Source organism: Kryptolebias marmoratus, linkage group LG12 (genome assembly GCF_001649575.2).
Source record: "Kryptolebias marmoratus isolate JLee-2015 linkage group LG12, ASM164957v2, whole genome shotgun sequence".
NCBI classification, from domain to species: Eukaryota; Metazoa; Chordata; class Actinopteri; order Cyprinodontiformes; family Rivulidae; genus Kryptolebias; species Kryptolebias marmoratus.
In genome coordinates this window covers 2,837,474-2,854,402 of record NC_051441.1, presented here as the reverse complement: position 1 = coordinate 2,854,402, position 16,929 = coordinate 2,837,474, and the positions used below count along the sequence as shown (strand labels likewise).

The following is a 16,929-nucleotide window of genomic DNA, read 5'->3' as shown; positions in this document are numbered from 1 at the left end:
CCACCCTCCCATCCAGCCACCCCCTCTCGGCATCCTCCACCCCCACCTCATCTTCAAAGCCGGTGTCCCAAATTCAGATGAAATAAAATAATCCAAAACTAAGACTCACAAAGTGTCCCAGAGAATCGGACATAGAAAGCAAACAGGGATAAATTTCTTAGTACCCTTCCGCAAAAATAAATAAAATAAAAATACACACAGCTGATGTGACTGAAGCCAAAAAGCCCCAGTTTTGTCTCATCAGTCTCAGAAGCTTTGGGGCTTGTCAGCCTGCATTTTGGTGATTTCCAGTCTGGCTTTTTAGTGTTTTTCTGTCAGTAGTGGAGCCCTGCTGGATATTTTTCCACGGAGCCCATTATGAGTCAAAATGACGTAAAGTGACGTATCTTGACCTTGGAGTTCAGCTTAAATGGTTTTGGTTTCTTTCCTCTTCTCTTTTTCAACCATTTGTCCTATCTGTCTGATCAGTGTGGGGTTGCATTTAGTCTTGTGTCAGCGTCCCGGGAGGCTGTCTGCAGTCCCAGGAACGTTATACTTTTTAAAGGTACTCATTGCAAAGCATGAACTTCAACATAACAAGATTATCCTGAACTATAATTTCATTTATTTCAGTAGTTTTTCAGATATATTGATATGCAATTCTGGAATGTGGGTATGCACTCAATGTAAACATAACACTCAGCTGAATCCACCAGAAACCATGAGGTAGCTCGAGCCACATGATTGACCTACATTAGGGTGGCTGTAGTCTCTGTAGGTAAACAAATATGGTGGGATCAGACAAGCGTAGAATCTTGGAGAAGGCGATTAGGTGGAAATATAAGATTTACTCTGCTGCAAAAGAAAAAAGAAAAGAGGACAAGTGAAACGACTGTCAAGAATAAATATCAGGGATCAAGCAGGGCGGTGGAGCGCCATAAAGACAGCTAGACCAGTAAGTTTACATTTTCAATGGTGTTTTCAAATGCTAACATACTTTACTTAATAAGCGTAAATACATACCAATACATCAAAACCATCAGACTTCTTGTTCCCAAACGGCTCTTTTATAGATGATGTTGTCAGCTTACTTTCACTCCCTTTGGCTGTTTCTGTAAGTAAACAAACACACATGGTAGTTGGCATCTAGTTACCAGTTTCTAATTTAAGGACACAATAACCATCCAAAAAAAAAAAAAATGTGCGGAATAAGTTTCTTACTTTATAATTTTTTTTGTTTTTTTGAACAGTCGTGACTTTGCAGTGAGTAGCTTTAATTCCCACTGAGGGACATATAAAGGATTATTCTATTCTATTCTATTCTATTCTATTCTATTCTATTCTATTCTATTCTATTCTATTCTATTCTATATTCTATTCTATTCTATTCTAATTAGTATCACAGGAGCCTTCAAGCTTCTCATCAGACGTCTGTTTAAAGGGAACAAACAGCCTCTGTTCTTATTGTTTTCACCCCTCTGAACATGGAGCAGAGAGAGTAAAGGTGGGAGCCGTCTGAGGAGCTCAGACAGAAGATTATAGATCTCCACGTTTAAAGTAAAGGCTCCAGGACCATCTCCAAGCAGCTTCATGTCTCTCTGACCACAGCTGACAAGATTATTACAGGTATTCATTGCAGAGCCACGGAGTCTTTTTCTTCATATTTCCACCTAAATGTCTTCTGCAAGATTCTACGCTTGTCTGATTCCACCTTATTTGTTTACCTGTGCAGAATACAACCAGCCTAATGTAGGTCAATCGTGTGATTAAGCTTCCATGTGGGTTTTATGCAGATTCATCTGAGTGCTTTGTTTACATTGAGTGTGTACCTGTTTTCCAGAATTGCATATCAATGTATCTGGAAAACTATTGGAACAAACTCTTTCAAACTGCACCATTTGTTATAGTTCAGGATATTGTGTTTTTATTTTTTTGTTGTTGTTTTTTTGCAAAGAAAACCTTTTTATAGGTGTAGGATTCCTGGGGCTGTAAACAGCCTTACAGGTTGTGGATGCAAGCATAAATGCAACCCCGTGTTGATCAGACAGATAGTGGAAATGGTAGAAAAAGAGCCAAAGAAACCAAACTAAACCATGCAAAGCTGAACTCCAAGGTTAAGATACGCCACTTTGTGATGTCTATGGAAAAAGGCCCAGCAGGGCTCCACTAATGACAGAAAAAACACTAAAAAAACCCAGACAGGAATTCACCAAATTGCATGTTGACAGGAGCCAAAGTTTCTGGGAGTGATGAAACAAAACTGAAGCTTTTTGGCTCCAGTTACATTTGTTGTGGTTTTTTGATTATTGTGCAAGGGGTACCAACAGGTTTAAGAAAGCTGGACTCTTCCTCTCTGTTTCCTGTCTCATCATGTTAGAGATAATTCAGACTCCTGCAGTTCTCAGAGTGGCGAGCTGTCAAAGCCTCAGCAGCACCATCTGAAATGTGTAAAAGATAAAAGTATCTGGGTGTTTGATCACATGTTTACAGAGATGCATGGTCCTAAACACACATTAATGCTCACCCACCTCGTGTTATTTATTTGCTGAGAAGAAGGACCTATTATAGGTCTGACTAAATTGGAACAACCTCCAGGCTGAGGCTCGGCAAAGCTATTACCTCGAGTCAATAGACATTATTATGTCCATGCTCTATCTTGGCCTCGTACGGCGCTGCCTCTGTCCCTGGCGAAACACAGCACCGCTCCACCGGAGTAACCAAAAAGATGTGTTGTAGAGCGGCCCGATCTGTTTACCCCTGTGCATCAATCTGTCACAGCTGAACAAGCACAGAGGAGCGATGATAGCATCGTCTCGGGCGGACGTCGCCGTGGCCTCGAAAGGAAGTGATGCAAAACGAAAAAATGGGATGTGCCAGCTCTGGCGAGGATAGGTCACGACCCTTATGAATCAGTGTGAGTCCTGACGAATGGCGGGTGATCCGAGGGTACATGACTACATCGATCTGAGGTGGAACGCTACATGAAGCGGCCCAGCGGGGTACAGAGAAGCAGACAGCAAGAAAGTCACGACCTGAGAGGAAGAGGTCAGGGGTCAAACTGCCGGTCAGGGGAGTGCAGCAGACTGTAAATGACATGTTTTTGCCGGAAGTGCTGGTAATGTTGAAATGGCCATGAAAGACTGTGAAATTCACTTAAACACTTTCTTTAAGATTAAAAAAAAAACACCAATCCATATCACCCATCACCTTTCATGCCAGAGTTTTAGAATAAGATCATCTTCTGTGAAGCAATGATAGAGTTGGAGCCATTTTGGTCAAACCTTGAAAATAACACAACACGGTGCACAATCTCACACAACATTGTAATATTTTGTGTGATCTGTATGTGTTGTGAATTACTCTCAACTACCACCGCACCAAATCCTGTAAAATTGAGTTATAGTCATTTTTGTGTTTCCTAAGGTTAGTAAGCTTTGCTGGCCATCTTGAATTGATTATCATTATTATTTGTAAAGATACATCTAACGATTATTTTCTGAAAGTTTCATTAAAATCCATCCAGTGATTCATGAGATATTTTGACACAGACAAGCAAACAGAGAAACACATTATCACCTTTATCTTGTAATAATAAAAATTAGAGCTTGAGTTAAAGATGGCTTACAGGGAGACGTGAAAACAAAAGCTGGACCCGAGAGCAGCTTCGGTAAGACCTGCCTGAAACATCCCATTAGGTAGAACAAACGGATTAGTCATCTTTGTCGACAGAAGACTCGTGTTCTGCCTGTTCCGAGGTCTGTTATTACAGAGTTTAGTTTTTCTTCTGGGGAAATAATTAGACATTTCAGCAACAAATGGTAATTCCCATCAGTTTGGGTTTATTAAGGAGAGCAGAGGTTAACAGGAAGAGGCTGAAACGGATTTTAATAAACCGTAAATAAAGATATTAAACCTGCAGAAACGAGAGGTGAACTCTGAAATTAGAAGTCAGGGAAAACGTTTCCAAACTGATAAACTCATCATTCCTTGAAGGAATGGATGTCACCCGCCAGAGTTTTAAGTCAAACCTTTAAAGATGTCCCGATCAGAGTAAATACTGGGGATGACTCTCAGCTACCACCCCAGGTTTTCTGTACAGTTGACTGAGTTAGAGCCATGATTAGTCGTGGTATTCGTTTTGAATCGAGTTGACTCCAAAACTTAATCAGTTGTGGATGTAAAGCCAGTGTTTATTGAGATATTTTAACATTCAGACAGAAACAAAACCAAAAAAATCCACCTTCACCTTCCAGCGTTGTGAGATAAATATGTAAAAACTAGAACAGGAGCTAACCCGTGTGATTTATTGTATTTGATACATGGAATATATAGAATTTATGTAGAGAATGAAAAGGCTAAAAGTGATGTGTAGCTTTAGATTTCAGGTTTGTGGTTAGCAGAGACGGCTCCTGTCTCTCCTGCAGCCGACGGCAGAGGTTCAGGTTTCTTCTCGGAGTTATTTCGTAACTCAGGAGATCCGATTCTACAGACAGATTTCACATCACGCTCCTGGTTCTGATCCTGAAAAACTCCCGACAGTTTCATCAAGAATTGAATGTCAGGTATTCTTTTAAGTGTGTGTGCCTCAGAAATCAGAAGCAGGATTTTTTTTTGTGCTCAGACTTGTCTCTGTAAACACAAGACTTATCCTCCTCATTAAATGGGGATACAAACAGAAATGTTTGATCTGCTGTGTGAGCCGAGCTGTGGATGCAAACGGCAGCACTCAGCTTTGAAAATCACTCATTAAACTGATGATCTGATCCTTGGAGTTTAACTGAAACAACCAGTGAGGGGCTCCGTGTCTCACTCGGGGACGTCGTTTTCACTGATTCAGCTTTCACACTTACTGGTTTTTGTTTTTTTATGTTTCTACATTCTTCCCAATCCTACTTCTGAATACTGTTTGTTTTTCTGATGGTTCATATATCAAAATGTTCAGCTCATCCAGGAGATGAATTTAACTTATTTAACTTTATTGACCTCCGCCAAAGAATTATATGTTTTTAGAAGCGGTTGTTTGTCTGCGCACAAGATTAGTCAAAAAGTAATGAACAGATTTTGATGGAATTTTAGGTGGAGATCAGGATCACACCCTGTGGCCTCGGAGGAGGTTTGCTCTCAAAGTTTTAAATATTTTCCACATAGAAATACATTAAAATCTCTTCAATACCTTTAAAAACATTATTCTTTTTAAAATCTGCTTCAGCAGACTTACTGTACTTTGGTTTGTATTCTTATGCTACGTTTCTTCTTCCTTTTAGTTTCTAAAGAGCCTTTTGCTGCTCGTAGTTAGCCTTTTGCTAGTTTTAGCTGGTGTTCTGCTTCTTTTAGCTTCACAAACTCAGCGTTCATGCATCTAGTTCCTCCTTGGATTCATATCTGGCTACAAACAGCCGTCTGCTCCTTTAATCAGCTGCGTTTGATCTGAGCAGATAATAAAAAAAAGCCTCATGATCTGATTGGCTTCCACGGTCGGAGACTGATCTCATCTCGTCTTCTTCTTCCTGTTCTGTGCCTGGACTGATTCTTGGTGATTAGACGGTGACCTTGCAGGTCGTCCCGTCTCGCCGGCTCAGCCATATGGTGACCCTGCTGCTCGGCGTTGTGGCGTAGATTTATTCCCTGAGCGTATTGATCGCAGGCAGAGCAGCAGTCGGAGGCAGGATGAACATGTTTTCTTCATGGTGCTACTATCTGGGATGATTTGTCCTTTTTTTTCTGGAAGTATGTTTATAATAAGCAATATCTGCAAGCATCTTCCCTGCTATAAATTTCAGGAGAAATATTTATACAATTCAAGATGGCAGCCACAGCTAATTGACATTAGGCAACACAAAATTGGCTATAACTCACCCAGTTTTATAGACATTGGCCTCAAATTTGGTGTGGTGGTAGCTGAATGTAATTCACAACCCATAACATCTTGAGATACAGGATGAGATTTTTAAGGTTTGACCAAACCAGCTACAAAAGCAGGTGGCGGGTGATATGCATTCCTTGAAGGAATGCTAGGACTTTAAGTTTTCTTTCTTTGCTTTCTGTCTCGCCTCCAGTTTAATGCCAACATCTCTTTTAGCCCGTCTCCCTCATCTCCCATCTTTTGCTACAAATTCTTTCTGTCCGTCTTCCAATCATTTCTTTTTTTTTTTAGTGTCTTCGTCTCGATGCTCCAGCTGGCATTTGATGCAGACATTTCTGTGCCAGACGTCCATTCCTTGGATTGAGACATCTTAGGTTTTTAGTCACTCAAACAGATTTGCTATCTTAATGTGATGGAGGTGGGGGGATATGGTGCAAGATATAGATGACATTTTTATTCTGTATTTTTGTAAAATTTCCATGACAGGTTGGGCTGAGATGGACATAAATGGACCAGACCAGAGTTCTGCTACCATTACAATCTAAGGAGCCATTTCTGCCCTTCCTTCTACTAAAATAGTTCAACCAGAGCTGCAACCTATAACAACTGATTCTATATAAATATAAATACTTCATAAAAACAACTTTATGTAGTCAAACTGTCGATACTTGTTGGTATATTACATGTTAGAATAAAGAAAAAGACCAAACCTATAAAGAAGGGAAAGACCCCTTTACTAAAATTTAAGCTATGAAGGCCTCTGTAACTTCTTTCTGTTTGTGAAATTAAAAATATAATTACCCCACTTTTAAATAACGAAACAAATATAGTTAGAATAAACAAAAATAAATCTGTTTATTGCAAATTTATTTAAGACTTATTGATTTTCCTCTGATAAAGTCAAAAACCTTCTTTACTTTAACTTTTATTATTATTATTTTTTAAAATAAAGTATTTTAAATCTTGACTTTTAATTGTGTGAATGCTGAGTCAGCATTTTGTCCTGTTTATAGTTTCTTCCATATGTTTGTTGGGTTAACTGCTTTCAACTATATCGAAACATTCAGTTCGTTCAGGATGTAACACTAGTGATTTTTGGTGTTTGGAACTTTTAAATATTTTGATTTATTTTGTAGAAATGCAAAATCTCTTCAAGTCCTGAAAAACTTGATGTCAGATTCTGTGTTTTTTTTTGGTATTTTTGTATTTGTTTCTCTTGTTTGTTCTACTTTCAGTATTTTCTTTGTGTTCGGTGTTTCATCATTATTAGTATTTTTTCTCAGTCGGCCCTGCCACGCCCACCTACACCTTTTCCCTGTTATCATTAAGACACCTGTTTCTGATTCTCTCATCAGCCTGAGTCCATTTAGTCTCGTCACGTCTCTGCAGTCCATCATGATGGTACGTTGCTCCTGTCTGGTTATTCTTGTGGTTTCTGTTAGTAGTTTTGCTGCCTCGTCAGCCTCTTTTTTAAACTATATATATTTGTTTTTCTTTACCCATGTGGTCTGCATTCTTGCCTTCCTCTAACCGCGACAGAATGAATAACTCAAATCTGGACCCAACAGACTCCCAGATCCTCGACCACCTGTCAGCTGAAGCCATTTCTCCCATAAACTCCCAACTCCGAGAGCTGCTGTCCTCCATTTTCCACAACTCAAAACCGCGTGTGACGGAAAACATTTTGTTTTCAAAACTAGGACTTTAACATAATCCAGAAAACCTACAGATCCTGCATACTTCCACCATGTTTAGCTTCATGCTGCTGTTCTGCTGGTTTTAGCTTTTAGCTACCATTCTGCTACTTTTAGGATTTAGCTAGCCATTAGCTTTCTTTTTTAGCTTTTAGTATTTTAGCCATTTTAGATTATCATATTGCAATAGACTGCTGAAACTAGGTTTTCTTATCATGGCTGTAAATATCATTCATTTGATGTCATGTTAGTTTTAGTCAAAGCTACAAAGAGCCACCTCAGAGGGGCCAACATGTGGCCCCGGGGCCGCAGGTTGCAGACCCCTGGACTGGTGTGACAGACTTTAATAATGTGACACTCAGTTACTCAGAGGAGACGGAAAGTCCGAAGACGGGAGGGAAGGAGGAGGACGGGGAACTGCAGATTGAGTGGAAGCGCTTCTTGTTTCGGACCTTGTTGTGAGTGAAATATGTCCTCGCCTAATGCCGGGAATGATTGATAGATGGAAGAGACGCGAGGAGCTGTTTGCAAAGGAGGTGCCACTCGGTGACACTTCACAGAACAACACACATCAGATGATCAATAGTCCCGCTTCTGTTTGACATGAACAGAAAAAGGTTTACAAGGGGGACACGGCTGAGTGAAACCACCTGTAGGAGCTTATCTTTCTTTCTTTTTTTTGTGCTTTCATAGCCGGTTTGTTTTATTAGACATAATTTTAGATATGCAATTTTTGGACTGAGTGCCTGGAGACACGCAGAAACAAAAGTTTTTAGCATTGACCTGTTTTTATTTTGACAGAATGGGATCAAAAATGAAGACAGGGAGCTGAAAAAAAAATCCTGTTTTTTTTTGGTGAAAGAACAAAAAAAAAAGTCACTTTTCTCACTCACCTATTATTGGTGCTGAGATAAAAGCAACAAAACGCTGAGTCAGCGATGATGCTATTGTTTTACTGTTTTGAGTTTCTTTTGTACGATTTTTTGCAATCAGATTACTTCTGCATATCTATGCTGTTTAAACTAGTTAAACATCAAAATGTTCAGCTCAATAAGACTTTTACTTCTTTCAAATTATTTAACTTCATTTGAAATAAAATTCCCCATTGAAAAATATTTTTAGATCCTTTAAGAAACTTTTTTTGTCCCTGAAATCTGCTTCAGCGTATTTACCCTATTTTTGTCTTCTTGTACTACTTTAAGCTGTTAAAGTCACTTTTAGCTACTGTTTTTCTACTTTTAGTTAAAGTTTTTCAAGTTTAACCTATAGCTACCAGTTTCCTAAATGTTAGTCTTTAGTTTTAGTTTTGCTATTTTTTTTTTTTAGCTAACTTTAGCTTCTGTTCAGCTTGTTTCAGCTTCTTCAACAAATTCCAGCTTTAACTTTTCATTTTTATAAAAAATTAAACTTTATCTTGTTACTATTTGTTTAAAAATCTTCTGATCTGTTTACCGCTTTAAATTAGCACCTCCTGCTGCCATGCAAACATATTTTAAATGTTTGGCTGTAACATTTGGAAAATATTCTGAACATTTTTCTCATAAACAACAACGAGACCGTTGTCCAGCTCAGACTTTACTGTAGAAACATTAATTAAAGTTTAAACGGGTCACAGAAAGCTGGACTTTGTACGACTGAAATGGTATCAGTTTTAAGTTTTATGAACATTCAGCTGACAGTTGATGATGTTCAAATCTTTTCCAAACAAACTCCTTTTACTCAACTTTTTTTTTTGAAACATACACAGATTTTCCATCGAAACGTTAGCACTTTTACCTCCTTTCACCCCGTGTTTCTCTCACTGCTGTAGGACTCACAGTTTTCTCTCAAATCCCCCCAGAATGCAGCGAGAACACAGACCAGCTGCCAGATATTTAGTTATGTTTTAGCTTCAAAACTCGAAGTGAAGGATCTTTTTATTGTCATACCTCCAACATAAAACTCTGTGGAAACAAAAAAAAAATCACATATGTGATTATCAGAGTCTTCTGCTGTTCACAGTTTAAGGTTTTTGTCAAATCTGACTTATAGTTTTTGCACAGCAACTGTTTGTTTGAGGTCTATTTGTCTGCTTCCCATTGACTTGGCACTCAGGGAATGAGGGACATATTTGTGTGGTTACCATGGTGACCACAATGAGCCCCATACATGATAAATTAAAATGTCTGCAATTCTTTCTTTGCTTAAATTATTACAAAGTTGGGTTTGGATTTTGGGCAGCAGCTGCAGTTTCCAGTCATGTCTCAGAATTCAATGAACTGTTCGTGTCCATCTTTAACTGATTCATTTCTTCGACCTTTCAGGTGTTGTTGTCAGCTGCACTGATGAATTCCACCTGTTCCTGTCGGAGCTAAAGAACAAAAAGAAAACTCCACTCTGATCCCACTTCGCGGCGAAGAAAGAAGAACAATCTGCCGGCTTCGGTTCTTTATCTTAAAACCATCAGGAAGATAACAGGCTGAAGGTTACGCATGCACGGCGGAGATAACTCTGTGTTCCTCAGGAAAATCCGTTTTTTCCACGCCGAGTGTCTCTGCTCCGGTTTGTGAACGCAGCATGGAGCAGAACCTCAAGAGTTGAGTTCAGCAAAGGTAAACCAATAAACCGCAGCTAACAATGTGCTTTATTTTCTGTTTTTCTGTCACTACAATGAACTTCAACAAGAAGATAAACAGAGCTGGTGATGCGTGGAAAACAAAACCCCAACATATTACTCCATCTGGATGTGTCTGTAGTGTCTCCGTGTCTTTTAGAGACTCAGCTGAAGAAAACCTATAATTGTCTAAATTACTCCATAATTACAGAAAGCGAGTGGTCAGTTTTAGACATCAAAACTATCACTATCTCCCCAGGAGATAAATGCAAATATGGCCCTGTGAAATTAAGTGTGCATGTTGTTCAATAACCTGGCTTTCTATAAGATTAAAATTATATTTAATGTTCATGTTCAGACTTTCAGAATCAACAGTACCTATTTCTAAACAATGAAAATGGCACATTATCTCAGCGTGATGACTGGAGCAAAGTTTGTCTTCGGAGCACCACATGGTGTGCTTTCCCTGCTGTATAATGTTGGTCATTATTTACTTCCAGCAAATTAACATTTGCCTTTTAATTCAGAATTAATTTAAAATGGCTGCTTTCTGGGCTGAACCACAACCCAAGACATCTGCAGCTCCACACAGCTGCTTTTTAATTATTATCACTTCAGAATACTTTATTTTTTACCCTAAAAAGTTATTTACGGCTCATTAACACGTCGTTTTTGATCTCCCCCAGCCATACATAGGCTGTACGGCACATTTATTTACTCCATGAAACTCCTGTTGCCTCACTTTGAGAGGAACATTTTGTCTCATTTGCGCCGCGCCCCGAAGGAAGAGCCAAGATAATTCAGACCTGCATGTTATCAGGTTTTGTGGCCAAATATGTCACAGCAAATGCAAAAAAAAAGCGAAAATAACCCAACAAGTTTGCCTGTAGCAGAGACACAAAGCTCAGCTCACCGGCAAAATTAGAGCTTTCTATTCAACACAAACGTAATTCAGTTCAATTCAGTTTAGTTTTATAGTTTCAATTTACAACAGAAATCATCTCAGGGCACTATACAATAAATACGGTTAATTTCAGTTATAATATAATACATTCACATATAATACATTATGAGATTCCAATTAGTAAAAGTTATCTGTTTAAGGAAGCCGTCGAATCTTCACTTTGTCCCAATCCCCCATCCTGAGCACCCCGATAGTGACTGTGGAAAAGAACAACTTCCTTTTAACAGCAGAACCAGAACCAGGCTCAGGATGTTCGGCCATTTGCCCCGGCCACCTGGGGTTGGAGAGGACAGGAAAGACAGCAGCAGGACGTCATGTGGTCAGTTTGTCCCCCAGCAGTCGAAGCCATACAGCAGCAGAACTAAGGGATAGTTTAGGAACCCAAAGGATTTCTCAGAAAGGAAAGTCTTAAACGTTGACAGGGTGTCAGCCTCACAGACAGGAACTGTCCACAAGAACTGAACGCTCTGCCTCCTGTTCTACTTTTAGAAAATGTTCTACTTTATCTCATATAAAGATGCTCAGAGTTATTTGTGTTTGCAACAAGATTAAATGTTGTCACTTTGTGCATAAAGAGACCTGCCAGTGTAGATTCTCAGTCATCCAGGCCATGGTAAATTCAAAAAAGGGTAAAAAACAAAAACAACTGGACTTCTATTCTGTAGTTGAAGACGTTTCGCTTCTCATCCGAGGAGCTTTCTCAATTCAGAAATAGAGAGTGTGGAGTTGAGCTTTTAAAGCTGAGATGTGATGCAAGCTTGCAAATTGTTCTCGCTCTCCTAACAATAGAGGCTCGTTAGGGTCCTTGTTTGTCACTCCTTTGAGGACCAAAATGTTCATAGACAGATGGTTTGAGAGGGGGGTAAAGGAAGCCATCTAACATTAAACAGAGGAGGAGGTCTCAGATTCCAGCTTTTAGGCCTGATCCCCAGTCAGTTTGACTGCAATCAACACCTGCACTCATGTGACCAGAGTGGCCCATCAGTGAGTCAGACAAACAAGGACCCTAATGAGCCTCTATTGTTAGGAGAACGAGAAGAATTTGCAATCAATCACATCTCAGTGTTAAAAGCTCAACTCCACACTCTCTATTTCTGAATTGGGAAAGCTCCTCGGATGAGAAGCAAAATGTCTTCAGCTACAGAATAGAAGTCCAGTTGTTTTTTTAACTTTTTTGCATAAAGAGACACCCTGATGGTTCTGGTGGCAGTCTAAAGTGACCACTCTGACAGATTTCTGCCTCTTTTTTTTTTGTCCCTAAACTAACGTTACCAGTTTCTCTTCCTTTCTGCCTTTCAGGGAAATCGACGCAGGGGCGGTTGTGGCTCAGTTATCACCGAGCATGTCCTTCTGGTGTCTGTGACTCAGACCCGCACTGCTGCCCCCCTCAGCTTCCTCGGCCTCGTGTTTCCCAGTCCACGCCCCGTGAAAGGTGGACGGGCCAACACTGTTCCTCTGCAGGCGCCGTCCGGTACGTGAGGGCGGCGAGGGCTGCGCTGTCATTGGCTGACTGCTGGTGAGAGTGCGATGCGGATTGGAGCATGTCGGGGGACTGGGATGAAGACCTGTGTAAGAAGGCGCTGGCGCTGGTGGAGGAGCTGTGCTTTAACTCCCCGAGAGGTTACAGCCAGAGCGAGAGGTGCCAGGAGTTCAGCTACATGCTGAGGGGCAACAACAGACCGCTGGACCCAGGTAAGCCGTCACAACACACCTGGAGCTTCTGTTTTCAACAACAGAGTCGTGTTTCTGGATGCTTTTTATTCTCTCTCCAAGAAGCAGAGCCAAACTCTGGTTTGTGTTGGTTCTATTTAAACAGAGAGCTGCTGCTTTGGCTTTTTATGACCAAAACCCAAGAGTTACAGTACGTACCTCTACCAAGTACAAGTACATGAACAAGTATAGTACTAAGTTTTAAGTCCTTCCTCATTTTTTAGTATTTTGCTTCCAAACAGCAAGAAATTCTTCTCAACTATATCAACCACCAAGAAAAATGTAATTGCCTTTGTTTGTTTGCTTGTCTGTTAGTAAAATATGAATGAATGACTGCTGAAATTTGTTGAAGCTTAATTGAATTGAAGTTAAAATGAGCAAAACAGTAGCTTAAAGCTAAAATGAACAGAACGGTGGCTGAAAGCAGCAGAAAAGAGCAAATATTCTGAAGCAGATTCCTAAAAGATCAGTGTTTTTAAAAGATTTCACTGTATTTCTATGAGGAAAATATCTGCAATTAAGTATAAATTATTAGTAAAATATAAAAATTACAAAAACAAAAGCCATATCAGCCGTCTCCTGAATGAGCTGAATGTTTTGATACACAGAAGTTATTTGATTGCAAGAAACACAGGAAAATATAAACAGGAAAACAAAAGTGTGAATGCTGACTCAGTGATCACATAATTAGCTTAGATTTCCATTTTAATGTGTTATTTTTACCCAGGAAGGCTAGATAAAGTGATATTAACAGAATCCTTTTTTAGCTGACGGTGAAATTGATAACCCAGTCCAGAAACAGACTGATTTATTCTAACAGTTTTGGTATTTTGTTTAAAAATGCGAGAGAACCAAAAGAATGTTTTCATTATCAACGCGTCAGAACTCGACACGAGCGAGGATATAGATTGTGATAACACTGATGATCACTTGTGTTTAAGGACTGTTAGAAGTATTATGCACTCGGAACAAAACAAACCATGAAATATTCATGTGGCAGATTGAAATGGCGAGTCATTCCAAGATCTCCAAAAGACTCTCAGTAGGATTCTGCAGATTCAGAGCTGAATTTTATAGACGTGAATAAATCTATGTATTACCAATCTGAGTGGAGAGATCCTGTTAAAGCATTGAGTCTGGTTCCCGTGAGACGTTCGGAGGTGCTGCACAGATTAGCGTGGATCTGTGGCTCAGTGTAGATTAGCCTGGATTGGCTTCGTGTTGCCTCCTGAGAAGAAATGTCACGGTTTTTAGGTTTACGAGCTGTGATTTTTTCCCTGTTTGCTGATGGAAGTGTCCGATCCCTCAGAGGGCTGCGATTGCCGAAAGCTGTCAGCGAATGGCTTGTGTAAGCAGCGGAGACGTGTTTGATGTGGAGCGTCGTGCGACTCCCAGCGGGGGTTGCGTCAGCTGCTGATTGACAGGGAGTCTCGGTCGCTTCTCACTTCAGAGGCCACCGCTTCCCACCCACCGACCCACCTGCTGACTTGCTTTTTATGCTTTGTGGATCAGTGACGGCTCTTTGGCAGGATCGGTGCTCGGGAAGGTTCGGCGACTGCCCTAAGGAGAGACAAATGAAGGAGAGCTGTTTTGGGTTTTGATCGCTACAGCTCCTTATCAGCGCACCCTGATCTCCAAACCAGACACAAGCTACTCCTCTGCCTTTGTTTTCCCTCCACAGATCAATGTATTAACCTTTCACATTCAGAAACTCTTCACCTCTTTCAGTGTTTTGCTCTAAATCACTGTCAGCTTCCTCCATCTCTGTGTTTCTCTGCTTTTTCTTCTCTTATCATTGCCTTTTATGGTTCTGCTCTTTCACATGGGGCATGGTGGTTGTATTGACTTTTTGACCTTCTTCCCTCCTCTTCAGCTGCTCCCTTGTCAGCCGGTTTTAACATGTCCACCAATTTTAGTCTTCTGGATCTGTCTGTTCCGTTTGGGTTTTATTTGACCTTTATTAAGCCAGGAAGTCTCTTAAAATTAACATCTCTTTTTCAAGTGAGACCTCGTCAAGATGGCACACGATTATGATCTAAAAAATCCAATAATTATCCAAATACAAAATAAAACAAAATAGATTCAGCATGAACAAGTCCAACTTAAAATAGCAGTTGCAGTTTTCTATTATGCAAGACTTTATGAGAGCTTTGAACTCTCCCAAAGAGACAAAACACTTTAAAAGAAAGACAATCATCCAGCCAAATACTCAAATATTATATATCAGTGTAGAAATGCCATTATTATCTGGGGTCTGGGGGTGACATCTGGGAAACATGGAATCGGTTTTATTTCCACGAAGCACCAAGTTTTATTCAAACAAAGTTACCTGCAGATTAGAGCCAACTGAGTAAAATATGGTGTCATCTGCACAAAAGTGCCCTATAGCTGTAGACTTATTCATCCCAAGGTTAATAATAAAAATGGAGAATAAAACAGGGTCTAAATTTGAGCTATGGGGGACTCACTCCCTTTAAAATCCTTAAAAAACTGGACTTACTGCACGTCTATCTGCACAGAAACGCTGCTTCTTTTCTGAAAAGTAATTTTTTTAAGCCGCCCATCATTCAAACCAAAATCACTGAGTCTGTTGATCTTTCTGGTGTCTTTGACTCCGTTGATCATAAGCTGCTGTTAAACAAACAGGGCAGCAAAAAGTTGCTTCCTGTCCAAGGCTTTAATAACATTGTTTGTTACCAACATGCTGCAGCTGCTGTTACGGTACTATGATCTGACCTAAAGCCAGACTGGGTTCATATTTTTCCTCTCGCCTGTCCATCCTTTCCTTGTTCTCTCCTACGTTGGGTTCTCTTGCCTTTCTCACCCCTCCATCTTGTTCTCCACTGAGACAGATCAGGCCCTTCCCCCACACCTTCACTGCACCCCAATCATATCTTTTGAACAAGTGCTGATTAATGACATACACAGACTGATGAATAATTCACCAACGGGGGAACGAGGAAGCAGAGGCAGAGCGGGTGGAGTGGCTGGGGGGTGATGAACAAAGAGATGGATGCTGAGGAGAGGCAGTGAGCACGGGAGAAGAAATAACAGCGAGGAATCAGAGGAGTTTGAGGGGAAACAGAAGGAAAACTGAATTCTGAGATACGTAACCACCAGCTGGCGGACTGGCTGCTTTCTTGTCAGCTTCTTACAAATAATTTAACACTAAGTTCCTAACAGAGGAATGTATATCACCCACCACCTTTCACACCAGAGATTTTATATGAGATCAACCTGTAGTATGTTGAGAAATAACAGAGTTTTAGCCATTTTGATGCAATATGCAATATTGTGCCATGTCCTGCTCAGAGTATGTGTTAAGGATGACTCTCAGCTACTACTACATCAAAATTAGCTCAATATTTGTAAAATCGGCTGACCTATTTCACTCTTTTTTATTTTCTGTGGCAGCCATCTTCACTGGAATCGACCCTAACAGCTCATCAGTTGTAGATGTGTATCCAATGATTACTTTCTGAGAATTCACTGGTTCATGAAAGATTTTGGTAACACTACAGACAAATTAACACACACACACACACACACACATGTTATGTCTCTCTATCTTTGCAGGGACTTTCCATTGACTTCCATTCATTTCTACACCCTAACTACAGCCTAACCCTGACCCTTACCCTAACCCTAACCATTACCAGTACATAGCTAACCCTAAACCAAACCTAAACTCAATTTACACCTTAGTCCTAAACCTAACCCCTAACCCAAAAACATAATTTCTCCAGGCTTTGGTCCTCACAAGGTAGTATATGTTAGGAAAATTGTCCCCACAATGTATCAAATACATGGCCACACACATGAGGACATCATTTTCCCAACATCTGGTCAACATAAACACTTATTTGTTGGCATGTCGGAAACAAATCTCTTTTCACTTCTGTAGTTGTAGATGCACATCCAATAATTACTTTCTGAAAGTTTCATCAAATTCTGTTCAGTGGTTCATAAGGTATTTTGTGACACACACACACACAGATAAAGGAAGAATACTGAACATAAAACAATTATTTAAATTCAGTTTAAAAGAGGTTCAGAAGGAGAAAGCTCTGACTGGTCTCAGACTGCCAGCAGTCAGGAAGGACTCCAAATCTGTGGCCTTGTGGTC

General features: G+C 40.1%; 1 protein-coding gene across 3 annotated transcripts in view; it reads left to right on the top strand.

Annotated features, from left to right (window-relative positions):
* The window catches only part of syt3 (synaptotagmin III), a 43,024-nt gene that overhangs the window by 1,676 nt on the left and 24,419 nt on the right, over positions 1-16,929 (top strand). For all 3 annotated transcript variants that reach the window (XM_025006653.2, XM_017419466.3, XM_017419464.3), the window contains 2 exons: positions 9,840-10,127; positions 12,393-12,785. In XM_025006653.2, coding sequence (XP_024862421.1) covers positions 12,635-12,785 — 151 coding nt within the window. In that variant the 5' untranslated portion in view covers positions 9,840-10,127; positions 12,393-12,634. The remainder of the gene's footprint in view (positions 1-9,839; positions 10,128-12,392; positions 12,786-16,929) is intronic.